This window comes from Solanum lycopersicum, chromosome 11 (assembly GCF_036512215.1).
Source record: "Solanum lycopersicum chromosome 11, SLM_r2.1".
In the NCBI taxonomy this organism is placed as follows: domain Eukaryota; kingdom Viridiplantae; phylum Streptophyta; class Magnoliopsida; order Solanales; family Solanaceae; genus Solanum; species Solanum lycopersicum.
The window spans coordinates 59,773,280-59,801,243 of record NC_090810.1 but is presented as its reverse complement, the minus strand read 5'-3'; the positions used below and the strand labels follow the sequence as shown (position 1 = coordinate 59,801,243).

Below are 27,964 nucleotides of genomic sequence, written 5' to 3'. Positions count from 1 at the left end.
CTTTATTTACTTAATTTGTCATGCTCTTAATTAGGATATTTTATAACTTGGCCCATTTGCTCTTTTTGCTTAAGCCCAATTGTTTAATCTTTATGTTCCTATTTTTCTTTTTTTGGCAAAAGTTTTATTTCTTTAGAGAATTATGTTTTTTCCTAAAATACAATTTTTGTGATTTTGTAATTTTGATTCTTTTGATTCCAAGGCGGAATCTTCTAGGTGAGATACTCTATATAACCTGTAAAGAGTGTGGTTTTTTTTTTTTTTAGCTTTTGAGTTTCAGAACCCCTTTTGTTTTTCTGGCATTTTCAGGTGAAATTCATTGGTTTTAGTTCTTGGGATTACTTTTTTTTGCTTTGTGTAAACTTAAAGTTTTGATTTTTATGTGCTTCTTTGCCTGTTTCTGTAGAGTTTGTGTATAAAAAAGATCATTTTTACTAAATTCTTTATCTTTTTTTTTCTGCTCTGTGTCTTGTGGATCAATTTGGGTGTTTTTGTTTAGTAGTTCTTGTTGGGTTTATCTGATTTTTGTTTATAAAGTTTTGATTTTTCTGGCATTTTTCAGGTGAAATTCTTTGTTTTTGCTGTTGGGGTTATTTTTTTTTGGTCTATGTAGAGTTAAAGTTTTGATTTTTATGTGCTGCTTTGCCGTTTCTGTAGAGTTTGTGTTGAAAGAAATCATCTTTACTGAATTCTTGATCTTTTTTCTGCTTTGTGTCTTGTGGATCAATTTGGGGATTTAGGTTTAGTGGTTCTGGTTGGATTTTTTTGTTTGATGGATTAAAGTTTTGATACTTCTTGTGTTTCCATTGTTTTTTGTGCAGATGGGTTGTTGATTCTGGTGAATTCTTTGTGTGTGATTGAAGAACCAAAGAAAAGTTGAATCAGGTTAGTGTAGCTTGTGGACGTTAGATTAGTTTATGAATGTTTGTCTTTGTAGTTACTTGTTGTGTTTGCGAATTTATGATTGTAGAATCAAAATCACACATGCGATCAATGTGTACAGATTGTGTAGATTCCCCATGTGAATGATTTTGGATCAATTTAGGGTTTCCTTTTTTGGGTGAGGGGAGGTAGATCGTGGTACTAGGATACACACTACCCTCCCTAAACCCCACTTGTGGGATTATGCTGGGTATGTTGTTGTTGGTGCTGCTTCTGGATAGATTATTGATACATGTTAAATAAATTTTTTAGAGGTTGGCAAAGTAGTTGATTCTTATTTTAGAAAGAAAATCCTCGGTCAAGAAAGATCTGTAATTTCAAATTGACAATCTGTAGTATCCGATAAGCAGCTTTTATCCACTTTTGGTGGGTTTTGTGTTACTGGAGTTATCCTGCACTTGGAAGAAGTAGGAATTATTGGTTCTTCGTCAATCACCTGTTTGAAGAACTTTTAGGAGCGATAAATGTGTCTCAATTAGCTAGTGGGATAAACAGAAATGTAATTGAATCATGCAGCCACGTGGTGTTTTGCATCGTAGATTAATTATTAGCACTTAATCATGGAGAAGGAAAGAGTTACGTATCATCTGCCCTTGAGCATGGAAAACTCCTGGTGATTTACATGGTAGATAAGTTTTTTGCACTTAATCACAGGGAAGGAAAGAGTTCACGTAGCATCTGCACTTGAGCATGGAAAGCACATGGTGTTTAGGATGGTAGATAAGTTATTATTAGCACTTAATGGAGAAGGAAACAGTTTACGTAGCATCTGCATTTGAGCAGCGTTTCCATGTTTGTGCTCTCCCCTTAAATTACATGTAAAATTAGCTATACACGTCTAATGAGCTGTGAGTGTACAGTGTACACTTGCTTTGTATGATAGTGAAAAATGCACTACTTATCAGGAAAGATAAAAAGAGTATTTACAAGAGTGCAATACTGGATGTTTGCTTAAAAGTGTGGATACTTAAAGATGAAGCCCAATAGAAATAGGTTGAAAGGAGTTAAAAATTTGCATAGTAGATTACAAATATTAGTTAAGAGAGGGATTTGGTGGTGATTATCATAAGCACCGCTGTCATCAATGTTTAAAAGAATTTAAGATAAACATAGTTGGTCCTCGAGGAAGCTTTTGAAGTTAGATTAATCATTTTAGTTAAATTTAATTATATATGTGTGTGTTGGTGCCGATGCATACAACCTCCTACTGATGAGAACTATTATCTATCAACTTTCAGTTAGACTTCTGTGCAACCTTGCTCTTGGAACGACATTAACAAAACGAAGAATTTGTGGAATAGTTCAGTGTTTTGTTTCATTGTAAATTAACTAGTTTTGAAACGGTGGTCTACCTACCACAAACTCCTCCTTTATCTGGATTTGTGACTAGCAATTTGAGTAAGCTGACATAATTTGTTTGGGATTGAAGCGTAGTTGTAATTGCTTTTGGCTGATGGAAATGAGTTAGAAGAGAGGATTGGTGGAGTGGAAAGGCTAAACCAATAGCTAAGGCTTTTGAATTTGCTAGGACAAACTCGCGGATGGATAATTCTAACTATTTGACATCAGTTATTAAAAACTGTTAGTTGAGTTGTCACATTCGAAGACCTGCTCTTATCTTTGGCTGTATTCTTGGGGCAGTTTAAACAATATAACAACTACTACTCAATCCCAAGCTAGATTCTTTCACTTGTATTTTAATAATCTGAGAATATATGCGATATTGACGAAGTTTGAATTGCTGCATGTTTTGGATTTTTTTATTAAGGTAACCAGTTGGAATGTGGTGTGGAGTGCAAGCATTTATGGAAGTAGGGGTAAGAGTATGGAATTGTGTACGTGTTCCATCTATATATAGGCCTTGTTATTTTTAAATTTACCCTTTTTAGCGTCTCATTTTTTGTGTATGGTATATGCCATAATGGGGTCATCGGCTGATCATTAAGTCAAGATGGATCAGTTAATGTTTTCAACTTTGTTTTCATACATTACTAGTATAGAGTCATTCTTCTATATTTGAGAATATTAGAGGCCAGATAGAGTCAAATAAGTTAGGTACTTGTGGTCATTTCGTAATTGAAACTTTTGGTAGACAGTTTACACCCTCCATCCGTTTTTACTTGTTCAGTATTGACTTGACACACCCTATAAGGTGCAATACATAGAATGACAATTTACTATATCACCTTTTGAATATAATAAATTTATATTTTGGAAAATGACTAGTTAGTAATAAGCGTAAATTAGGAACTAAGTGATAAATTATATCTTGGTTTTCTGAACTGGACAAGTAAAAGCAGACAGCTATTCTTAGTACATGGAATTGAGGCCCTTTGTGGTTTTATAACCACACATGGATTAATCGCTAATCAAATCATAGGTTTCATCAGAACTCAACTATGAGAAATCTATGGTGTAAAAACTATCATAGAAAAGTTAAGAGTCATCATGTTCGTAGCACAAGATTAAGGGAAGAAGGTTTAGAAGAAACTCAATCTTTTGAATCCTCCTTGAAAAATCTCGAGTTCAATCTTCTTTTCTCTCTATATTTTCCTGAAAAACTGTCTGGCTGTGCGGCCTCCCGTCTGTAACAACATCCAAAAATTTTCTTCTTTTTCACCCCTTGGAGAACTGTTACTGCTAGTATTTTTGGAGCTGGAGGAGGATTTCTTATGTGAATTATAGCTTGAAAGCGGGGCTTACCTTTTACACAAGGATTTCTCTTCCTTTTTCTACTTCTAGAATTGAGAGTGCTATTAAAGCTCATGTGTTTCCATCTTCAGAATAAAGTTAAAGTTACAATATCTAAGTTTAGAATGTGGGGGGACGTGTTAAGTTTGTTGACCATGTTTGAAAGCCTTCTTTTTGAAGGCAGAGTTGGAAGTTCTTCGATCGATGATACTTTGATTTTGGATAGGTTGAGGTATCTAGTTGGGAAGAATGAGTTTGATTATGTTTGAGGGGAATTTCCTACATTGAATTTTAAGGGAGGAGAGTGCGAGTCCGGTGCAGCATAGTTGGTGGATAAGTGCGTGTTAGCTTGAAGGAACTTGTTCTAGTATTTTAAGGACAAAGGGTATAGTGTGCACCGTTATTCTTATTTTAGTAACAAGTGTTGATCTTGTATGGTGTCCTGTGAAACTCTTTTTTATCTCTCTCTTGAATATACATTGAAGAAGCTTCTGTACAAGTTCCTAGCTGCAACAATTTGTTGCTCATTTCGGTTTGACATGTTCCGGAGAATAGCTCTGTAGATCTTGCATGAATGTTTCACCCTAGGTAAATGTCTTCTTCAGATTCTACGTATAGGATAGCAGTGCTATCAAAAGCAAAAAACGCAAATAAAACGTGAGCTTTAATGCAAAAAGGTGCCAAAGGAGAAAAAACAAACAAATATTATATGTTTAGTCCAAGACTAATAATTTATAAGCATGAATGACAAATATATATACAAAGAAATTGAAAAATAATTACAATATCAACTGTTTATGTCGTCTCTTCAGAAGAGGTTCATTAGCGAGGAAAATTATGCCATAGAACCTTGATGACAACACTGTAGTGCACATTAAGCGACGCGAAGTGCTCGACATGATTTGTGCCTCATTTCAGGGTTTAAGCGTGCCTTGGATAACACTGAGGATTAGGATCTTGTTGTAGATATTTATGACAAACTTCTACAGTAGAAAAGAAATGCTTGAAATTGTCAAAGGCGCGCTTATGCATTGAAGGCGAGACTCAGAATTGTGTTGAGCACTTCTCCTCGCTTAATGTGTGCTTTATCATCATCATCAAGGCTCTAAGACATAATTTTCCTTGCCAATAAGCCTCTTCCGAAGAAGCAACACCAAACAATTTATTTGTTCTATTTTTTCAATTTCTTTGTCCGTATGTTTGTCATTCATATTTATGATTGTTAGTCTTGGACTACACCTATATATATGTATATATATATATATATATATATATATATTTGTATTTTTCTCCCTTTGCACCTTTTGCATTAAAGCCTCAACAGACCTCGGAGCTTTTTTGCTTTTGATAATACTGTTGAAACCTTGAAGTTGGTCATCTTAAATTAAAGCCGATCATTGAACTCGGTCATTTTCTTCCACGGCAGGTGCCATTTATAACCGGGAAACATAATTGTACCACTGTCTTTGTTCATTTGAATTATCTCGATCATTGAACTCGTTCATTCTCTTCCATGGCAGGTGCCATGTATAACCGGGAAACATAATTGTACCACTGTCTTTGTTCATTTGAATTGTCTTTCCGTTTATGTTATGTCTTTTAAGCATACGTTCAATTTATAAGGCTCTGAATTGTGTCAATTAAAGGATTTCATTTCTCTATTTCAGTTTGTGGGACTCTTCGTTTTACTGAACATGAATCAAGCACATCGATATGGCGAAGCTCAAGTAAGTTGCACATTTCATACATACTGACTGTACTATTGTTTGTTAAAACTATGCCTTAATCCAAGTTATACACACAGGATGAAGCTATCGTGACAGGTTTCGAGATACCAACATCACCTGATGTAAGTTACAACAACGTTCATCCTGGAAACGAAGATGATGCTCGTGAACCACCAATGGTTCCACAACAGCTGCACACTACTGTATTGAACCACCCCAGTGTGACTAGGGATCAGTCTGCAGAGCTTCCATCACCACAACATGTGGTTCTAAACCATCTCTACCTTGAGGACAGACAAGCCCAGGGACCAGTCGTGGCAGTCGGTGTAACTTCTCGTTTTCGCTCAAAGTTTGTTACCGTTGTGCTTTACAAACCAGCTGAAAGGAGAGGAGGAAGTACCAGCAACGCCTGATTGTTCGTTCTGATGGAAACAATAGATAGAAAGGTAAATACAAAGCAATTGATCCGCAGGAAATCGTTTATTTCTTCACAGCTGGTTCTGAAAGTAGAAAAAAATTAGGACCGCGATCGTCCTTTGGACTTGAACAATCAAAACTAGATCGCGGTTAGTTTCGAAAAATTTACTATTGTAGTATGGTAAAAAAAATTAGTCATGTGTCTGCTGTTAGTTTTAACTTTGGCAAAGTTTTATTGTTGTGCATTAGACTGTAGCATATGTTTGATATCCTTATCTTCATCATGTGTTATGATGCCCTTAACAATTATATGCTCTTCAATCTAAGAAGGTATCTTTATCTAAATCAGATTTACTGTTTCCTTTTTCTAGTCGATATATATATATAGATTATGCGCTTATTATATATAAATTCCACATATATTATATATAAAAGAAAAACTAGAATGCTACATTTCAGATTTGATGTCAAACAACTTCAAGCAAAAAGAGGTAGGCCTGAGTTGTAACTTGTAAGGAATTTTGGATTATTTAAAGTTTTTTTTTTTTTTTTGCGTGTATTAGTTTATGATTTATTTAGAATATGACAGACCGACTCTATTTGATCTTAAGGTAACTATGAGTATCCTTTATTAGGTTGTCACGAGTGGATTTATAAAATTTGAGCTCAAACAGAATGGATCTACACATATTTTGGAAAATTCATGAATTGATATATATAAAAAGTCGTAATAATCTTGAATTGTTTAAGACCCCTAACCTCCAAAAAATGAGACACTTGCCTTTATAGAAACTATGAATATCATTTACTAGATCGTCAAGAATGAATTAGATCGTCAAGAAAGAATTTATAAAAATTTGAGTTCAAACAGAGCTGATCACGTATATTTTAAAAATATCATAGATTAATACACATAAAAGTTGAGATAGTTCTTCATATTTCGTAGGGTAGTAAATTTTATTCGTATTAAGATTATGACATCATATTCTATGTTATTGTGACATTTAATATAAGTTAAATGTGTTAGACCAAACATAAGTATATTTAGTTTAGAAAACACAAGTATATACATTTTATTTTAACTTTTCTTAATAAAGAACACGATTTTTTTAAGATAATAAACTTTTTAGTTAAATGATAAAAGATTATTTATATAGAAGCATAATATTTTTCTGAAAAAGTGAGTAAACAGATAATATTTAGCTTTGCTTCTTATCCTATATCAAAATATAATGATAATATATTAAATATTAATATTTACATCTAGAGCCTAATAAAATTAAATAATTATATTTTCAAATTAATTTATCAAATATGAAAAGCCAAGGTCAAAGGTATGTCGAATGTACTTTGTTTGGCTCCGTACATTGAGCTCATTTTTTCTAATTGTCAACTCAATTAAATAAATTAAAGTTCAATCATGGATTATCAATTAATTAATACTCAATTAAATAATTTGAAGTTCAATCATGGATTATTAATTAACTAATATAGGAATTAATTCTATCTACCCATCTGATTAATGAGACTCATTATAATCATTCACCATTCAAGATGTGTTTGGTATCAAAGAATATAATTTTTAATATTTAATTGATCATATTTTGAAACGCCTAATTTCATTTCATAGCGTTTAAATAAATTGTATAGAAATATACCTTATCTTAAACCAAATAAAAATGACCTTAATTTAAATGATTGCAATTTGCATGAACTCAATATTGACCAGGTAAACAACAACTAACTAAAGTTTATCATCGATTATTATTGGGAAATTATTCAAAAAAAACAAAAAAACGATAAGTCAAACTAATGATAACTACTCATTATAATTGTGAACCATGGAATATTGCAAGTTTTATAATATTTTCTATAATTGTGGTATTCTGATCAATTTTGCACATACTTGAATTAATTTCACGAGATATCTATTACCTCCCATCAGCAGCAACAAGCATCAAGTAACTCTATTCAACAAAACTATGACAGATGAAAACAAATCTAGTATTCTTTGTTGTATTTGTTATCATTAACATGAAAATAAATCGAAACTACTGAATTCTATTGAAGTGTATGTTCATACACTTTTAGTCAACCCAAACATTTATATGTAAAATTGGAGAAAACATTTTCCTTCTTATGTACCAAACACATTCTAAGTGAGTAATAATAATTATTAGCTGAGTAACCATCTGATAAATTAACTCGATATTTATTAATCATGAACCTTTGGGATATACGATAAGTACAAACACTATTCATAATCAGATGCGGCAAAACGTATTCTACTAATTAAATTAAACAATTTTTTTTTATGACCATTCATAATCTCCATTGGTTACTATTAACACCTATATAAACACATCTAAAATTGTTACAACTTATTAAACACATCATACAAATCCTTAATTACTCACTAATCTTGTTTAATTATCATTTTAATCACTTTTTTTTTTTTGCCTAAAATGGGTGATATTGAAGGATCACCAGGAAGTTCAATGCATGGTGTTACTGGTAGAGAACCAGTTCTTGCATTTTCAGTTGCTTCACCAATTGTACCAACTGATACATCAGCCAATTTCAAAGTCCCTGTTGATTCTGAACATAAAGCTAAAGTTTTTAAATTTTATTCGTTTTCGAAACCTCATGGACTAACGTTTCAACTCTCATGGATTTCATTTTTTACTTGTTTCGTATCGACTTTTGGTGCTGCCCCTTTAGTCCCTATTATTAGGGACAATCTTAATTTAACTAAAATGGACGTTGGTAATGCTGGAGTTGCCTCTGTTTCGGGTAGTATCTTGTCTAGGCTAGCTATGGGCGCGATATGTGACATGTTAGGTCCTAGATATGGTTGCGCGTTTCTCATAATGTTATCAGCCCCAACTGTTTTTTGTATGTCTTTTGTGTCATCGGCTGGAGGGTACGTTGCTGTGAGGTTTATGATTGGGTTTTCACTAGCAACGTTTGTGTCATGTCAGTATTGGATGAGTACGATGTTTAATAGTCAAATCATTGGACTTGTGAATGGTACAGCTGCTGGATGGGGTAATATGGGTGGTGGTGCTACTCAACTTATTATGCCTTTGCTCTACGATATAATACGTAGAGCAGGGGCAACCCCGTTTACTGCTTGGAGAATCGCATTTTTTATTCCTGGATGGCTTCATGTTATTATGGGAATTTTAGTTTTAACTCTTGGACAGGATTTACCTGATGGTAACCTCGCTTCTTTACAGAAGAAAGGCGATGTTTCTAAAGATAAATTCTCAAAGGTCAGCGACATTCAGTACCCTATCAAAATTCAAAAATATAACTAACGTTTACGTTTAGCTAACATTTGTTATCTGCATTAGATATTATGGTATGCTGCAACAAATTACAGAACATGGATCTTTGTTCTGCTCTATGGATACTCAATGGGAGTTGAATTAACTACAGATAACGTGATTGCTGAGTATTTCTTCGATAGGTTAGATTTGATTTGTTTCCCTATAGTACTTAAACATTATACGAACATAAAGAAATTGAGTCAATTTTTGTATGTAGATTTGATTTGAAGCTTCATACAGCTGGAATCATAGCTGCAACATTTGGCATGGCTAACTTATTAGCGCGACCATTTGGAGGATGGTCATCAGATGTTGCAGCTAAACGTTTCGGGATGAGAGGCAGACTATGGACATTATGGATATTACAAACACTTGGTGGTGTGTTCTGTTTACTACTTGGAAGGGCTACCACACTTCCTCTGGCTATTACTTGGATGATCATATTCTCAATAGGTGCACAAGCAGCATGTGGTGCAACGTTTGGAATTATTCCCTTTATTTCGCGAAGATCATTAGGTATAATATCAGGCATGACAGGAGCTGGAGGCAATTTTGGTTCAGGATTGACACAACTACTGTTTTTCACGAGCACTAAGTACTCGACAGGAACAGGAATAACGTATATGGGGATGATGATCATCGCGTGTACACTTCCAGTAACGTTAGTTCATTTTCCACAATGGGGTAGTATGTTTTTGCCTCCAACTAAAGATCCTATTAAGGGTACTGAAGAACATTATTTCACTTCTGAGTATACTGAGGATGAGAAACAAAAGGGAATGCACCAGAACAGCATCAAGTTCGCGGAGAATAGCCGATCCGAGCGCGGAAAGCGAGTGGGTTCAGCACCTACTCCACCTAACGTAACGCCAAATCGCGTGTGATCGGGCAAAAAAAACTTACTTACACTCGATGTTTGCATCACATCAATGTAATAAATGTGTGTTGTAGTTGTAGATGAGCCTTCATTTTGTATGTATGGTTAAATAGTATGTTATTCTCGTTTCAATTATGAAATAAATTAACTTGATGTAAGAGCGAATAAAAATGTATATATTGATTTCTTGGTTATGTTTGTACGTACATTATATATTTGAATATACCAGGAGTCTATGCTTTGTTGTTTTTCTTGAAAAAATAAACACACTCGATTTTAATTTACCAATAACATTTTGGAATATTATTTTTATATTATATAGTTGTCGTAAAATATTCTTCTCCAATATTGTATAATTATCTTATCTGCATTTGATATTTACATTAAATTATATAAATTAATGATAGTTAAATGGTTTATAAAAATAGTGTCAGTACATGTGAAAGTTCTCCAACTCATTACGGAGGTTTTCATAAAATTTTTTGAGAATTTTTTTTTGGATGCTCCGTGCGTCAAATTTATGGGCTAATACACATGAAAAATCAGAAAATTTGAGAGAATCTTAGAAAAGGGCTTGTATATGCGGAAATAGCCATTAAAAATGGTGTGAGTATACGTGAAGGTTCCCCAACTCATTACGGAGGCCCTCATAAATATTTTTGAGAAAAAATCATGGGTGCTCCGTGTGCCAGATCCATGGGCTAATGCACGAAAAATCGAGAAACTTTGGAGATTCTTAAGAAGGGGCTTGTAAATGCAAAAATAACATTAAAAAAAATATGTGAGTATACGTGAAGGTTCCCCAACTTATTATAGAGGTCCACATAAATCTTTTGAGAAAAAACATTTTGGGTGCTACAGGAGCCAGATTCATGGATTAATACACACGAAAAATCGAAAAAATTTTAAGAATCTTAAAAAAAGCTTGTAAATGCGAAAATTTGCCTAAAAATATGGTTTAATTATACAAGAAAGTTTCCAAACTAATTATAGATATCCTCATAAAAGTTTTTTGAGTAAATTTTTTGGATGCTCCAAGCACCAGATTCATGGTTCAATGCAGAAGAAAATCAATAAAATGGGGGAGGGGGGGTTACCTACTCTGGCAGCGGCGTAGCTACCCTTCAGATACGGTGTCCAATTGGACACCCTTCTTCAGAAAATTACATTGTATTTATAAGAAAAATAATAATTTAAATGGTTAAATAAGCATTTTGGACACCCCGAAAACAATAAAAATTTCTTAGCTTAATTAGTGGTTTCAGTCGTTCAACTCTTCCTAAGTTCTTTGCAACTTGCTGGGTTCGATTCCCATTAAATGACTTTGATTTTTTTCCTTTCATTAAAAATTTAAAAGAATTATTTAGTTTAAAGTTAATAAGTAAATTCTATTTATTTATTCCATTAAGCTACTAAAAGTGAAAATACTTTATACAAATTCTCTTTTAATATAACTCGTTTGATTCTATTATTTATTTTTCATTTCTCGTTTTTAGTCATCAGAGGTTTGTGAAATGTTGAAGAATAAAAGTGATTTCACTCTAAACTGAAATATCTCTTTTTCTTAACGTGAACACTAAAGCTAAATATTATGTAGTTTAATTTTAAAAATTTTTGATACACTTTAATTAAAAAATTAATCATTAATGTTATGTAGTTTTATTTACAAAATTTAAGTACACCCATTCTTTAAATTATTTTTATGAGCTATGAGATTTTTGGACACCCTTCGTACAATTTCTGGGTATGCCACTGTACTCTGGGCTCATTTGACCTTGAAAATGGGTCATTGTGGTCGTGATGACCAACTGGCTCCGTAGATAAAGTCTTAACGGACGTTTATGTAAATTTTCGATAAAAATAATCTCAGAATTTCGAATCACTATAAAAGATCGTGGACTATAGCAGAAGAAAATCGACAAAATAGGGGGTTTAACTGTCTTGGGGCTCGTTTAACCTTGAAAATGAACCGTTTTAGTCGTGGTGACCAATCGACTCCATAGATAAGGTCTTAACGAATGTTCATATAAATGTTAAGCAAAAATGACATCGGAATACCAGATCACCAAAAAGATGGTGGACTATATTACACGAAAATCCATCAAATAAGGGATTTAACTACTCTGACTTGTTTGACCTTGAAAATGAGTCATTTTAACCATGGTGACCAATCGGGGTTCAATAAATAAGAACTTAATGGATGTCCATGTAAATTTTCAACAAAAATGTCGGTCAAAATTCTGAATTACCTAGAATCTCATAGACTATAACACACGAAAATCGACAAAATAGGGGGTTTACCTACTCTAGAGCTTGTTTGACCTTGAAAATGGACCTTTTTTATCGTGGTGACCAACTGAATCCAAAGATAAAGTCTTAACGGAAGTCCACATAAATTTTGGGCAAAAATGACATCGAAATTCTAAATCACCAAGAAAGATGGTGGACTATAGCACACAAAAATCGACAAAATTAGGGGTTACCTACTCTAAGGCCGTTTTGATTGTGGTGACCAACTGACTCTATAGATAATGTCTTAATGGATGTCCATGTATTTTTTCAACAAATATGATCTCAAAATTTTGGATTATAAAAAAAAAGGTAAACTGTAGCGCACGAAAATCGATAAAATAGGGCGTTTAACTACTCTAGGCTCGTTTAACCTTGAAAGTGGATCGTTTTGACCGTGATGACCAATTGGATCCATAGATAATGTCTTAACAGACGTTCATGTAAATTTTGGGCAAAAATAACGTCAGAATTCGAATGACCAAAAAAATGGTGGGCTGTAACAAACAAAAATCGACAAAATAAGGGGTTTAACTACTCTAGGGCTCATTTAACCTTGAAAATGAGTCGTTTTGATCGTGTCCAACCGGATTCATAAATAAGGGATCAACACACGTCCATATAAATTTTGGAAAAAAATAACGTCAAAATTTTGGATCACCAATAGAGCTGGTAGACTATAACAAACGAAAATCGATGAAATAGGAGGTTTAACTCCTATGGGGCTGGTTTGACCTATAAAATGGGACGTTTTTGCTGTGGTGACAAATCGGCTCCATAAATAAGGTTATAACGAACGTCCATGTAAATTTTGGGCAAAAATGACGTCAAAATTTCAGTTCACCAAATAGATGGTGGATTATTGCACACGAAAATCAAAATAGGGGGCTTAACTGTTTTGTGGATCGTTTGACCTTAAAATGGGCTCATTATGAAAGTCATCATAAAGTTTTTCCGCGAAAATTTTTAGGTGCTCTGCTCGCCATATCCATGGGCTAATATATATGGAAAAACTAATGAATTCGGGGAATTCTTAAAAAGGGCTTGTAAATTTAGAAACGAGTATATAATAAATGGTGTAATTAGGCGTGAAGGTTCCTAACTCATTACGGAGGTTCTTATAAGATTTTTTAAGAAAAATATTAGAGTGCTCTAGTGACCAAATCAATGAGCTTATACACACGTAAAAAGGGAAATTTGGGGAAATTCTTAATAATGAGTTTGTAAATACGTAAATAGGTATTTAAAAATTGTGTAAGTATATGTGAAGGTTTTCCAACTCATTACGACGGTATCTTAATAATTTTTGAGAAAAAAAATTGAGTGATCCGGGCAACATATCAATGAGCTAATATTAACACACAAAAATCAGGTAATATGGTGGATCCTTAGAAAAAGTCTTGTAAATGTGGAAATGGACGTTAAAAAAATGTGTGAGTACATAAAGATTTTTCAACTCATGATGGAGGTCCTCATTAAGTTTTTTGAGAAAATTTTCATGGGTGCTTTGAGCGCCAGATCTATGAGCTTAACACATGAAAATTAAAGATATTTGGAGGATTTTTTAAAAAAAACTTGTAAATGTGGAAAATGTGTGTTAAAAATGTGTGAGTGTATGTAAAGGTTCCCCAACTTATTAAGGAGGTTCTCAAAGATTTTCGAGAAAAACATTTATGGGTTCTTCGGTTGCCAAATCTATAGGCATACACATGAAAAATTAGGTAATTTGGGGAATTTTTAAAAAATGGCTTGTAAATGCAAAAATTGACGTCAAAAAATAGTTAGTATATGTGAAGGTTCCCTAAATCATTACGGAGGTCCTCATAATATTTTTTGAGAATTTTTTTTTGGTATCTATGCGCTAAATCCATGGACTAATACACACGAAAAATTAGAGAGTTCTTTAAAAGGGGATTGTAAATACGGTAATGGGTGTTAAAAAATGGTGCGAGTATAGTGAAGGTTCCCCAACTCATTATGGAAGTCATTAAAAAGTTTTTTTGAGAAAAAAGTTTTGGATACTTCGGGTGCCAGATCTGCAGGTTAATACGCACGAAAAATCGTAGAATTTGGGGAAACATTAGAAAAGGACTTTTAACTGCAGAAATGGGCATTAAAATATTATGTGAGTATATGTGAAGGTTCCCCAACTCCTTACTGTGGTCTTCCTTAAGTTTTTTGAGAATTTTTTTTGGTGCTCCAGGTGCCAACACCATGGGCTTATACACACGAACAATTCAGAAAATTGAGAAATGCTTAAAAAGGGGCTTGTAAATGCGAAAATGAGTGTTAAACAAATAGTGTCAGATCTCACTATATAGATTCTCATAGTGTTTTTTTTTTTAAAAAAAATAGGGTGTACGGGCGCCAGATCTATGGGCTAACCCACAGAGAAAAATATGAGATTTTGAAGGATTCATAATAATAAAAAAAAGTTGTAAATACGAAAACGAGTGTTAAGAAAATGGTGTGAGTATATATGAAATTTCCTCAACTCATTATGGAGGTCCTCATGAATATTTTTGAGAAAAAACTTTTAGGTGCACAGGACGCCAGATCAATGGGCTAATACACGTGAAAAATCAGAGAATTTGAAAGATTCTTAAAAAAGTGTTTGTGAATGAGCAAATGAAAGTTAAAAAAATCGTGTGAGTATATGCGAATTTTTCCCAACTTATGTGAATATTTTCCAACTCATTACAGGGAATTTCTTGAGAATTATTTTTTGGGTGCTCAAGGCGCCAGATTCATGGGCTAATACACATTAAAAAAATTGGTAAATTTGAGGGATTCTTATAATGAGAAATTAAATGTGGAAACAGACGTTAAAAATGATGTGAGTATATGTGAAGATTCGAAAATTCATTACGAAGGTCCTCATAAAGTTTTATGAGAAAAATTTCTAAGTGCTTCGGGTGCAAGATCAATGGATTAATACACACGAAAAATTGATAAAGTATAAAAGAAAGGTTTGTGAATGCGAAATGGACATTAAAATTGTGTAAGTATAAGTGAAGGATTTTTAACTTATTATATACAACCACATAAAGTTTTTTGACGATGAAAATATGGGTCCTCCGAGCATCAAATTCATGGGCTAATACACATGGAAAATTGAGAATTTTGGGGGATTCATAAGAAAAGGCTTGTAAATGAAGAAATGAGAGTTAAAAATGATGTCGATATACGTTTAGGTTCCCCAACTCATTACGGAGGTCCTTGTGATTTTTTTGAGACAAAAAGTTTGGGTTCTCTGGCTTAGATTCATAGGCTATTACATACGAAAAAACAGAGAATTTGGGGAATTTGTTAAAAAAGGACTTGTAAATGAGGAATTGACATTATAATAGGGTTTGTTGAGAAAATTTTGGGGCCTAGGGCGCCAGATTCATGGACTAGTATACAAGAAAAATGGGAGAATTTGAGAATTTTTTTAAAAAGGACTTATAAATGCAAAAATGAACATTAAAATGGTGTGCGTACACACAAATGATACTCAATTCATTATGTAGGACCACATAAAGTTTTCTTAGGATAAAAATTTGGTCCTCTGAGCACCATGTCTATGGGCTAATACACATAAAAACAAATAAATAATAATGTTTTTTTTTTAAAAAAAAAGTGTTTGTAAATGTGAAAGGTTGGTTAAACAAATTGTGTGAGTAAACGAGAAGGTTATCCAAATCCTTACACATATCCTAATACAGTTTTTGAGAAAATTTTTTGGGTGTTATGGGCGTCAGATCCATATACACAAGAAAAATTAAAGAATTTAGAAGATTTTTTAAAAAGGGATTGTAAATGCAGATATTCGTGTTAAAAAATGGTGTGAGTCTACATGAAGGATTCCTAACTCACTATGGAGACCCTCATAAAGATTTTAAGAAAAAAATCTATAGGTGCTCTGGGCGCCTGATCCATAGGCTAATACACACGAAAAATCAAATTTGGAGAATTATTAAAAAAGAGCATGTAAATGCAAAAATTGACGTTAAAGAATAGTGCTAGTATACATGAATGTTCCATAATTCATTACATTGATCCTCATAAAGTTTTTTGAGAAATAAATTTTGGGTGCTTTGAGCTTTACATATATAGCTAATACATATGAAAAATCATGGAATTGGTGGTATCTTAAATAAAGGTTTGTAAATGCGAAAATGAGCATTAAAAATGGTGTGAGTATACGTGAAGGCTCCCAACTCATTATGGAGGTGCTCATTAGGCTGTTAGAGAAAAAATTGGATCCTACGAGCACCTGATTCATGGGCTAATACAAATGATAAATTATGCAATTTAGGAGATTCTTAAAAAAGAGCTTATAAGTGCGGAAAGGGACGGTAAAAAATGGCGTGAGTGTATACATGAAGGTTCCCTAACTCATTACAGAAGTCTTCATGAAATTTATTGAGAAAAAATTTTGAGTGCTCTGAGCGCCAGATAAAAGGCTAATATACATGAAAATTTTGAAACTTTGGGGTATTCGTAGAAAAAAGTTTGTAAATATGGAAATGAGAGTTAAAAATAATGTGAACATACATGAAGGTTCCCCAACTCGCTACGTATTTTCTTATAAAGTTTTTGAGAAATTTTTTTAGGTGCTTCAGCCGCCTCTCCATGAGTTAATACACACGAAAATTAAAATTTTGGAGAATCCATAAAAAAGAGCTTGTAAATGTAGAAATGGATGTTAATAAAATGGTATGAATATACATGAAGGTTCTCTAACTTATTATAGGTGTTTCGGGCACTAAATGCAAGGGTTAATACACACAAAAAATATTAAAGAATTTGGAGGATTCTGAATAAAGGGCTTATAAATGCGGTAATTGGCGTTCCAAAAATAATGGTGTGTGAAATTAGGTCTTAGGCCTAACTCATACCCCAAAAGCTAGCTCAAAGGAAGGAGGATTGCCCAAGCCTTATAAAGAGTCTACCCATCTCTTTAATCACCGATGTGGGACTTTGTCATTCTTAACACCCCACCACATCACGCCCAGTGCTTAGCATATCGTGCGTGGGCAATTTTAATTTTGGGGACCCCAATATCGGGTGAGACGGGCCCTGCTTTGATACCATGTGAAATTAGGTCTTAGGTCTAACTCACCCCCCAAAAGCTAGCTCAAAGGGAGGAGGATTGCCCAAGCCTTATAAAGAGTCTACCCATCTCATTAATCACCGATGTGGGACTTTGTCATTCTTTAACAGTGTGAAAATAGTGTGAGTGTACGTGAAGGTTCCCCTACTCATTACAGAGGCCCTCATATATATTTTTGAGGAAAATTTTTGAATTATTTGGACGCCAGATCCATATGCTAATACACACGAAAAATCAAGGACTTTAGGATAATTGTTAAAGAAGGGCTTGTAAATGCGTAAATTGACGTTAAGAATAATTTTAGTATACGTGAAGATTCCCTAAATCATTACAAATGCCCTCATAAAGTTTTTTGAGAAAAATTATTTGGATGCTTAGGGTGTTAGATCCATGGAAATAACACACGAAAAGTCAGAAAATTTTGGGAATTTAAAAAAGGACTTGTAAATGAGAAAATGGACATTAAAAATGGTGTGAGTATACGTGAAAGTTTCTCAACTCACGAAATTCATCATAAAGTTTTTGAGAAATTCTTTTTGAATACTTCAGGCGCCAGGCCTATAGATTAACACACACGAAAAATTGAAGATCTTTTGGAATTCTTAGAAAAGAACTTGTAAATGTGGAAATGGGCATTAAAAATTATTTGAATATGCGTGAAAGTTTCCCAATTCATTACGGTGGTCCTCCTAAAAAAAATTTTGGTAAAATTTTTTTATGTACTCCAGGCGGCGCACACGAAAAAATGGAAAATTTGGGGGATTATTAAAAAGGGCTTGTTAATTCTAAAATGAGCATTAAAAAAATGGTGTGAGCACACGTGAAGATTTCCCAACTTATTACGGAGGTTGCCATTAATGGACTAATACACACAAAAAATTGGAGAATTTAGGTGTTCTTAACAAAGGCTTGTAAAAGCGAAAATGGATATTAAAAAAATGTTATGAGAATGCATGATGGCTTCCCCACTCATAACGGAGGTCCTCATAAAGTTTTTTTGACAAAAAAATTTTTAGGTGCTTTGAGTTCCAAATCAATGGGCTAATATACACGAAAATTGGAAAATTTTAAAAAAAGGCTTATAAATTCATAAATGAGCGTTAAAAAAAGGTGTGAGTATACGTGATGGTTCCCTAACTCATTATGCAGGTCCTCATAAAGTTTTTTAAGAAAAAATATTTGGGTGCTCCCGGCGCCAGATTCATGGGCTATAGCACACGAAAAATTATAAATTTTAGGGTTCGTTTGAACTTGAAAATGCGTCTATTTTCCCCTCAGGACCAACTCACGTAATTAATAAGGTCGTAATGGATGTCCATTAAAAATTTCGTCCAAAATCAAATGAAGATCTTGTATCACCAAAAATTCATAGATTATAGCACATGAAAATAGTAAAATTTGGTTTTTCCTGCTTTGGAGCTTGATTTAACTTGAATATGTGTTTGTTTTTTTTTGTAAACCAACTCATGCCATTAATAAGGTCTTAACGACGTCTATGAAAATTTTACCGATAAACAATAGATTCTGTATAACCAAAAATTTATGAACTATAACACTTGAAAAAGTTCCACCGATAAAATCAATTTTTCTCACTTTAGGTCTAGTTTGAACTTAAAAGTATATTTGTTTTCCCTTTGGGGCAACTCTTGCCATAAATAAGGTCGTAATGTACATTCATAAGAAAATTCGGTTAAAAATAACTCAACTTTTGTTATCACCAAAAATTCATGGATAATAGCACTCAAAAATTGGTAAATTTGGTTCTTCCTGCTTAGGGGCTCGTCTATACATTAAAATGCATCCATTTATCCCTCTGGACCAACTTACGCCATTAATAAGTTTGTAAGAGATGTCCATGAAAACTGTTGGCCAAAAACAAGGTTGATCATGTATCACAAAAAATCTGTGAACTATAGTACACGAAAAATGAGAAATTTTGGATTTTTTCCGCATTGGAAATCCTTTGAACTTGAAAATTCACCTTTTTGCCCTTTTGGAACCAACTTATGCCATTAATAAGGTCGTAATGGACGTCCATGAAAAATTTCAATCAAAATCAAGCCCGGATCCCGTATTACCAAAAATGCATAGACTATAGTACTTGAAAAGTGGTAAATTATGTTTTTAGCGCTTTGGGGCTCGTTTGAATTTGAAAATACGTCTGTTTGCCCCTTGGGACCAACTCATGCCATTAATAAGGTCGTAAGGGACGTCGATAAATAATTTTGACAAAAATTATGTCAAGATCTCGTATCACCGAAAATTCATGGACTATAACACACAAAAGATGGTAAAATTAATTTTTTCCACTTTGGGGCTCATTTGAACTTGAAAATGCATTCGTTTTTCCCTCTGAATCAACTCACGCCATTAATAAGGTCATAATAGAAATTGATGAAAAAATTCAGACAAAAACAAGTTTGGATCTCGTATCACAAAAAATTTATAGACTATAGTACACAAAAATCATAAAATTTTGTTCTTGGGCTCGTTGAACATGAAAATGCATCTTTTTTCCCTTCAGGACCATCTCACACCATTAATAAGAACGTAAATCACGTTTATGAAAATTTTGAAACAAAAACAAGTTGAGATTTCATGTCACCAAAATCCATGGATTATAGCACACGAAAAATAATAAAATATTATTCTTTCCGCTTTGGGGCTCCCTTGAACTTGAAAATGCATCTATTTTCCTCTCGGGACCAATGCGCCCCATTAATAAGGTCGTAACGTATGTCCATGAAAAGTTCTCGTCAAAAAAAAAGTCGGCCTCCTGTATCACACAAAATCCATGGACTATAGCACACGAAAAATGGTAAAATTCAGTTTTCCCTCTTAGGGGCTTGTTTAAACATTAAAATGTGTTTGTTTGCCCCTCGGGACAAACTCATGTCATTAATAAGGTCGTAACGGACGTCGAAAAAAATTAGATAAAAAAACAAGTTGTGATCTTGTATCACCAAAATTTCATGGACTATAGTACACGAAAAATGGTAAACTTTGGATTTTTCCCTTTTGAGGCTCGTTTGAACTTACAAATGCATTTATTTGACCCTCAGGACAAACTCACATCATTAATTAAAGTGTAACGGACATCCATGAAAAATTTCGATCAAAAACAAGTTCAAAGTCCGTATCACAAAAAATCTATGGACTATAGAAAACCAAAAACAGTTGAATTCAGTTTTCCCCGCTTTGGGGCTCGTTTAAACTGAAAAATGTGTTTGTTTGCCTCTCAAGACCAACTCATGCTATTAATAAGGTCGTAACAGAATTCCATGAAATTTCTTTGCCAAAAACAAAAAAGTACCCCGTATCACCAAAAATTCAAGGACTATGGCACATGAGAACGATAAAATTTAGGTTTTCCCACTTTAACGCTCGTTTGAATTTAAAAATACATTTTTTCGTAATCAAATACTTTTGAGTATGAAAATTAATAAAGCTAACTAATGAATGACAATAATAGCTATTGCGCCTTTTTAACAAATATTCATAAGCTCTTTGTTTAAAACATAGTCTGCCAACCAAATTAAGGAAAATTAACACATATTAATAATATACATACAATAAAACATCAAAATTATGAATTCGAAACTTAATGATGTAGAAACGTCAAAATAAAAGTGAGTTTTGGTCACTAATGCATTTTCGAAGAAAACATTAAATTTTAAATTTCATGTCAAAAGAAATTCGTAAATTAAATTCAGAAAAATTAGTATATATTTATAAACATGTAAACAACCAAATTCATGTATTTGTGTTTCATAACCTCAAAGACCAAAATAAATTAACATTAGTCATAATATTGCATATGAACAAGTTAGATTAATTCATTTAATTTGGTCTACGACCTAGAATATTTAAAAAGTTAATTATTGGACTTTAATCAAATAATTTGATGTCATGATGGCTACTTTTGTCTCACTTTAAAATCAAATTAAATCATCGAAAATGAAAGCTACGGCACCGTATTTGCCGTACCTTAGTTGACTTCAATCTTAAAATATTTTTTCATTAATTAAACTTCTTTTGATTTCTCTTATTCATGCTCAAATGACTTCAAATTTTTCGGTGTCTGATATTCTTTTTGAGGACATCGAGAAGTTTTTTTTGAAAATAAATTGTTTTCAATAAAAAAATTTCATTTTTTTAGGATCACTCGAATCTAAGACCTACTATTAAAGGTTGAGTGAATTTATCACCCCATCACGATAAAAAAAAATTATAGTATCTTTTCTTTGAGCTCATCAATTGCACAAAAGAAAGACATTTTATATACTATGAGATACTTCAACTTTGGATTTTTTTTTAACTTTTATGAGATGATTACTATAGTCACGAAAAAAAATTTATGACTTATTTTAGATCACAACTCTAATATGTATTCTTTAAATATCTTCACATAAATTAGCACATATTAATTTCGATTCCGATGAACTTAGAGATTTTTCTTTTTCAAACCAATTATCTTAATTAGGGGTTGCTCTATCTCTATCTTGTCTACTTTGTTATTGTCAAAAGTCAAATATTCATTATTAAACTTTTAGTACTATAAAGCATATTATAATTAATGGAATTAATTTATCCTTATATATATATATATATATATATATATATATATATATATTCCCTACCTACTATCATCTAGCAAACATATATATCTAGCTTCTCCTTTCTTTATACAAACTTATAGTTATATTTCTTTCACCACAAAAAAAAAAAACACTTTAATTAGCTACGAGATTCGTTGTTGAATCATTCGTAGATAAAAGATCCTTTTGACGATAGATTTTGTTGTTTAGTTACGCTAATTTCTGTTTTTTTTTTAGTGTTTTACATGATGATGGGGTTCGAGAGGTTGATGATAAGGTTGAAGATGAAATTGAAAGGATCGTCCACAAAAATCAAGAAAGAACTTTATGATAAAATTGAGAAAAGTGAAAGTATGAGAGTGGAGATAAGGAGTAAGAAGGCTCAAAAACTCAATCAAAAAACACTCAAAATTGCGGATTCCCCAAAAACTAGAAGCTATACTTTCTAGTACTGTATATCTCGCGAAAACAATTTTTCTCATATAAGATAAGCGTAAGATCTGTGTATACTCTAATATACTCTTCTCAGACTCTACTTATTAACTGCATTGAATATGTCATTGTTGTTATTGTATCCCTCGGGTACAAGAGTTATGTAGGAATTATAATGCAAGAATTGTTTAATTGTTGAATAATAAAGAGGGGATCGATCGCTATGTAGTGAACAATAATTTGTTTAAATATTATCTTGAGGGGTTGCTTAATTTATAGGCTCCTTTTGTCTTTAGTTTCTCTTATCTATGTTTAGAAAATGCATATATTTTTATTCTACATTATATGTAATAATTTGCATATAAATTTACAAATTGATTAATGAAACATAAATTGTGTGCTTCTCTAAAAAAAAATACTTCATTTTTTCGAAGAGAAAACCTTGTTGGGAATATCTCATCAAAAGGCAAGTCTAACGGGAATTATGTGTTAGGATCGAATCCATACACACACTTGATGAATGAAGAACACAAGAACTTTCGAGAGAGATGAGAGATCTAGAGAGAGAAAGAGAGAAATCAATAGTTCATGGTAACACCTCATAGATAAACTTTCACAGCGATGAGGTATATATTAATGATACAGAATATAAACAGTTACAGAGAATAAACAAAGAATAACAGTAAATCAAACGAGTCATATACTAAAAGGAAAATGTTATTGCTCATCAATTATATTTACAAAACACACAAAAAAAATTACATCATTACATTAAAAAAAAACACAAAAACAAACAATAATGTATATGGATTCATGGTTGTATTTATGAATTAAAACAACCAATCATGCTCCACTAATTAAACATTATAAAACACATTCATTAATTTTATAATTTAGCCACTATTGTCTAATAATTTAAACATGTTCAGGACTACTAGAGTAAGTTGAAGTGGCTATAGATGTAACAACTTGTTTTTTCCCACGTTCAGAACGGCTATTTTCTGCAAACTTAACACTTGCAAGATGTAGCCCTTTTTGTTTTTCATTTTCTGTCCATTCTGATTCATAATAATTTTCTTCATTATATTTTCCATCGTTCGATGCTGGAAAAAACATACTCCCCCATTGAGGAAAATGTACAAATGCCACGGGTACGGTACACGCTATCGCCATTAAACCCATCCACGTTAGCCCCATACCAGTAGAAAATCGCGTAGTTGAAAAAAATAATAATTGCGTTAATCCACCACCAAAATTGCCTCCAGCACCCGTGAGCCCAGAAATTAGGCCCAATGATCTCCGCGATACAAAAGGTATGATACCATATGTTGCACCACACGCGGCTTGGGCCCCGATTGAAAAGAGGATCATTGAAACTATGGCGATGGGTAATGATTCAGCCCGCCCCAACCAAATACAAAAGGCTCCACCTGTTGTTTGGACTATCCATAAGACCCATAACCTTCCTCTCATCCCGAATTTTCGGGCTGCTAAATCCGATGCATAGCCCCCGAAAGGACGTGCCACGAAATTTGCCATCCCAAATGTTGCAGCTATCATTCCCGCGGTGTGTAGTTTCAAATTGAACCTGTCAAGGTACGATCAAAACTATCAGATCACTTATAAAATAGCTACAGAGCTCGCAATAAGTTGTATACTAATAGTGTATACAAGTATATATTGTATAATAATAGTGTATATAAGTATATATTGTATACTAGTAGTGTATATAAGTATACATTGTATACTAATAGTGTATATAAGTTGAATTCAACGTGCAATAAATTGAAATAACGCGATAGAATAAAAAAGCTTACTTGTCGTAAAAATACTCTGCTATGACATTGTTGATGCAGAGCTCAACCCCCATGGAAAATCCATATAAGAGGAAAAATACCCATGTCCTATAATTTGTCACTGCATTTCGAAGAACCTAGACATTAAAAAAAACGAAAAAAATTAGTCCATATATATATCTAACGTGTTAGTAATATATAACGATTACATTTATATGTACGTGTATATACAGGGGCGGAATCTAACCTTTGAAAATTGATCTTTAGTAACATCACCCTTTTTTTGAAGAGTACTAAGGTTTCCATCAGGTAAATCTTGACCAAGTATTAAGACCATAAGTCCAATAATAATATGTAACCATCCAGGGATAAAAAACGCGATACGCCAGGCAGTGTACGGAGTAGCCCCAGTTAATTTAATTATATGAAAAAGAAAAGGCATGAGGAGTTGTGTAACACCACCTCCCATATCACCCCACCCTCCCGCCACACCGTTAACGAGTCCAATTATCTGACTATTGAACATAACACTTGTCCAGTATTGACATGACACGAATGTGGCTAAAGAAAATCCAACTAAGAACCTCATAGCTATGTATCCCTCAGCATTTGAGATAAATGCAACAGAGAAAACAATAGGGGCAGTTAAAAGATTGAGAAATGCACAACCATATCTTGGACCAATTAAGTCACATAGTACACCCATGATTAGTCTAGAAAAAATACTACCGGAAACTGAGGCAACCCCTGCATTACCAATATCTGCACGCGTTAAATTGAGATTGTCCCTAATTATTGGAACTAAAGGGGCAGCAGCAAAAGTGGATATAAAACAAGTGAAAAATGAAATCCAAGCTAAGTGAAAAGATCTCATGTGGGGTTGTGCAAATGAAAATATTTTGATTGATTTTGCCTTGTGTTCTGAGTCAACTGGCAAATCAAATTTATTGGATTGGCTATTATTGCAAACATTTTGGGAAGTGATAGAAAATGCAAATGTTTGTTCTCTGCCTAGAGGACTTTCAAAAGTAGCCATTTTTTGGTTATAAAAAAATAAATTGAAGGCTTAAAAGAGGGATTAATAAGCACAAAGGTTGATGTTTGATAGTGTGTTGTGATTATTTGGAAATGTTTAAGTGTATGGTATTTATAGGAGTTTTAGGGAATATTTTTAGTATTTTTTTTAGGAGTTGACATTGTAAATATCACACGTATTGTACACATTGGCATCACATGGTATGTTTTTTTGGTAAAATAAAATAAAATAAAGGAAGTACTTATACTACTAATATAAGTGCAGTCTACTTATAATATTTAGGAATTATATTCAATGCAAACTTCACTCATGTTGACCTACCGATCATGGAAGACATAACTTAATATCCATCGAGTATTACATCCGATAAAATGGTAAAGATTCACTTAGAATCAGATGTTTCAAGCATGCTTGCGTTTTGGTTGAGTGGTGTTACATTCGATAAAATGGTAAAGATTCATTCATAACCAGATGTTTCAAGCATGCTTACCTTTTGGTGGAGTGTATGAAATATGCAATAGTAAATTTTCTATGATGCAAATTCGATCTAGAGATAGTCAAATCTCGAAGGTAATTTTAAAAGTTATAAGGTTAAATTAAAAACAACAATCTTAAATATACTCACGTCGATTCTCTAAAGTTTGGCCCCTCACATTAATTCTATGAGTCTCTCGTCCCCGTCTCATTGAACGACAACAAGGAATAAATCCTACTAGAAAATTCATATTGATTACATAAAGATAATCCGATTTGTTCCGAAGACTATATCAAGATGACACTCTATCGTTGAGTTAATAACTAAAAACTTGAAAGTACTTGTCGAACGTGAAGTTTAGTGGCTAAGATTTATGTGTCATCTCTTTCGTTTCTTTTCTTTTTTTTATTTCATTTTATTAACGTCTAAAGTTCTCCTTTAAATTATAGTCAACTTATCAACCATGTGGTTTGGTGCCTTTTTTATTTCTTTTGATACCTTATATCTTTGCCCCAAAATGAAGCAAAAAAAAAAAAAAAAAACTTATGTAACTTCTTTCCTTCTATCAAACTTTAGGGATAGTTTGGTTACTAGTTAAGAAAGCAAAGTATTCAATGTTTTAAACGTATATAACATATAAGTATCATTTTAATAGCATTTTAGTTACTATGAATAAAAAAAATATAGATATACCAAATTAATGGTGGATAAGAGTGTAGATGTTAGAAATTGACCAATTGATAAGTCACTAAAATGTTTGTGTGGGATAATGAAATTTGACTTTTGCTATTTAAATTTGGTATATGCCATTTTGTAGTCTAATACGACAAAGCAAAGTTTTTTAAAATTTGGTTTTGCTGAGTTGTTTAAATTGCAGATCTCAATGCGTTTACTAGCATGGTATTTTTACTATTTTTTTGTTAAAAAAATCAATATACAAGAGAGCACACGTGAATTCCATAGTCACGACTTACGAGATGAATTACAATAATAATATATTCGATATTTTCATAAATATGGCATAAGGAAGATCGTGTATATGCAGATTAATTTTTACTTTAGAAAAAAAATAGATCTTTACTCAAGTAAGTGAAGGGACGCATATCAGAAATCAAGTTTGTAAAACAAATACAGTAGTAAAGAAGTACTCTTGCTTAGAAACAATATTGAAGAAGAGAAAATTGCAACAAATAAATAATTCGATAACTGAAGCAAAAATAAATAACATGGTAATACTTTAAGAATAGAAGAATAAGATAGTAGGAGAGTAATAACAACAATACTATAATGAAGGAATTAGACAACACTCGAATACCTACTAACCTAGCTTCTATGTACCATAATCACCGATCACGGTATCTTTCTATCTGAATCATATTCATAGTGTCTAATTAGTGCTCCTCAAGACTTCTTCAATCTACCTATACCTCTATATCCGACCTCTTATACCTCGTCAAACAAACCCCCACCACCACCATCACCACGGAGCAAACGAGGTTTTGTTCAAAACTATAAACGTATCTCTAAGGTTATTTTTGTAAATCATCCGCGCCCTTTAAACTAAGACAACTACACCTCTAGTTCAAGGAAGCAACTACTACAACTATTTTTTCAACTTAAAAGAAATATGCAAGTGGAGATCAATTTCATTTATTTTTAATCATGGAATATATAAATTATAATACACGTTTATGAACTGCGATAGCCTTATGAAGTTATCAATCCGTACTTATATTAATTTAATTCTTTTCTTCCAAAATATTTTAAACCAAGTTGTATAGTTTTCTTTGACTTAGCATCTTGTAACTAATCATGAAATTCACATGCAAACTAGCAAGAAACCAGAAGGCTATAGATTATACTCTCTCCGTTTCAAAAAGAATGGCCTAGTTTGACTTGGAACGAAATTTAAGAAAAAAAGACTTTTTAATCTTGTGGTTTTAAATTAAAATTGTGTCAAATGTACCAAAATGTCCTTTCATCGTGTGATCTTAAACATGCCACGTAGAAAGTTAAAGTTAAAGTATTGCCAAAAAAGAAAATGAGTCATTCTTCTTGAGACAGACTAAAAAAGGAAACAGGGTCATTCTTTTTTAAACAGGAGTAATATAAAAATTATGTCTTTAATTCGTTCTCATATTAGGCTACTAAATGCAAGTGTTTGGTAAAATCCTAGAAGAAGAAAATGTTTTTTAGGAAGGTTATTCGCGGTACAATTAAACTTTTTTATAACAATCATTCATAATACATAAAT

General features: G+C 32.8%; 3 protein-coding genes across 9 annotated transcripts; 2 read left to right on the top strand and 1 right to left on the bottom strand.

Annotated features, from left to right (window-relative positions):
- Window positions 1–32: 32 nt before the first annotated feature.
- On the top strand, window positions 33–6,122 carry LOC101255080 (SNF1-related protein kinase regulatory subunit beta-3). Of its 7 annotated transcripts, none has more exons than XM_069290727.1 (5): window positions 77–216; window positions 822–885; window positions 2,711–2,759; window positions 5,301–5,360; window positions 5,438–6,122. In XM_069290727.1, the coding sequence occupies exons 3-5, from the start codon at window positions 2,724–2,726 to the stop codon at window positions 5,771–5,773; spliced, it is 432 nt and encodes a 143-aa protein (XP_069146828.1). In that variant the 5' UTR covers window positions 77–216; window positions 822–885; window positions 2,711–2,723; the 3' UTR covers window positions 5,774–6,122. The 7 variants fall into 7 exon arrangements, with proteins under 7 accessions (XP_069146830.1, XP_069146828.1, XP_069146826.1 ...); XM_069290725.1 differs by having other exon boundaries at window positions 2,711–2,777; XM_069290724.1 differs by having other exon boundaries at window positions 122–309; window positions 2,711–2,777.
- A 2,038-nt stretch (window positions 6,123–8,160) lies between these two features.
- Window positions 8,161–10,175, top strand: LOC101251152 (high affinity nitrate transporter 2.4-like). The gene is made up of 3 exons (XM_069291476.1): window positions 8,161–9,052; window positions 9,134–9,249; window positions 9,327–10,175. The coding sequence occupies exons 1-3, from the start codon at window positions 8,243–8,245 to the stop codon at window positions 9,991–9,993; spliced, it is 1,593 nt and encodes a 530-aa protein (XP_069147577.1). The 5' UTR covers window positions 8,161–8,242; the 3' UTR covers window positions 9,994–10,175.
- Window positions 10,176–23,104: 12,929 nt separating this feature from the next.
- LOC101250864 (high affinity nitrate transporter 2.4-like) lies at window positions 23,105–25,319 on the bottom strand. The gene is made up of 3 exons (XM_004251357.5): window positions 24,447–25,319; window positions 24,221–24,336; window positions 23,105–23,991 (listed from the first exon to the last, which is right to left on the bottom strand). Exons 1-3 carry the CDS (start codon window positions 25,233–25,235, stop codon window positions 23,319–23,321), a joined length of 1,578 nt encoding a protein of 525 aa, XP_004251405.1. The 5' UTR covers window positions 25,236–25,319; the 3' UTR covers window positions 23,105–23,318.
- Between the last annotated feature and the right edge of the window lie 2,645 nt (window positions 25,320–27,964).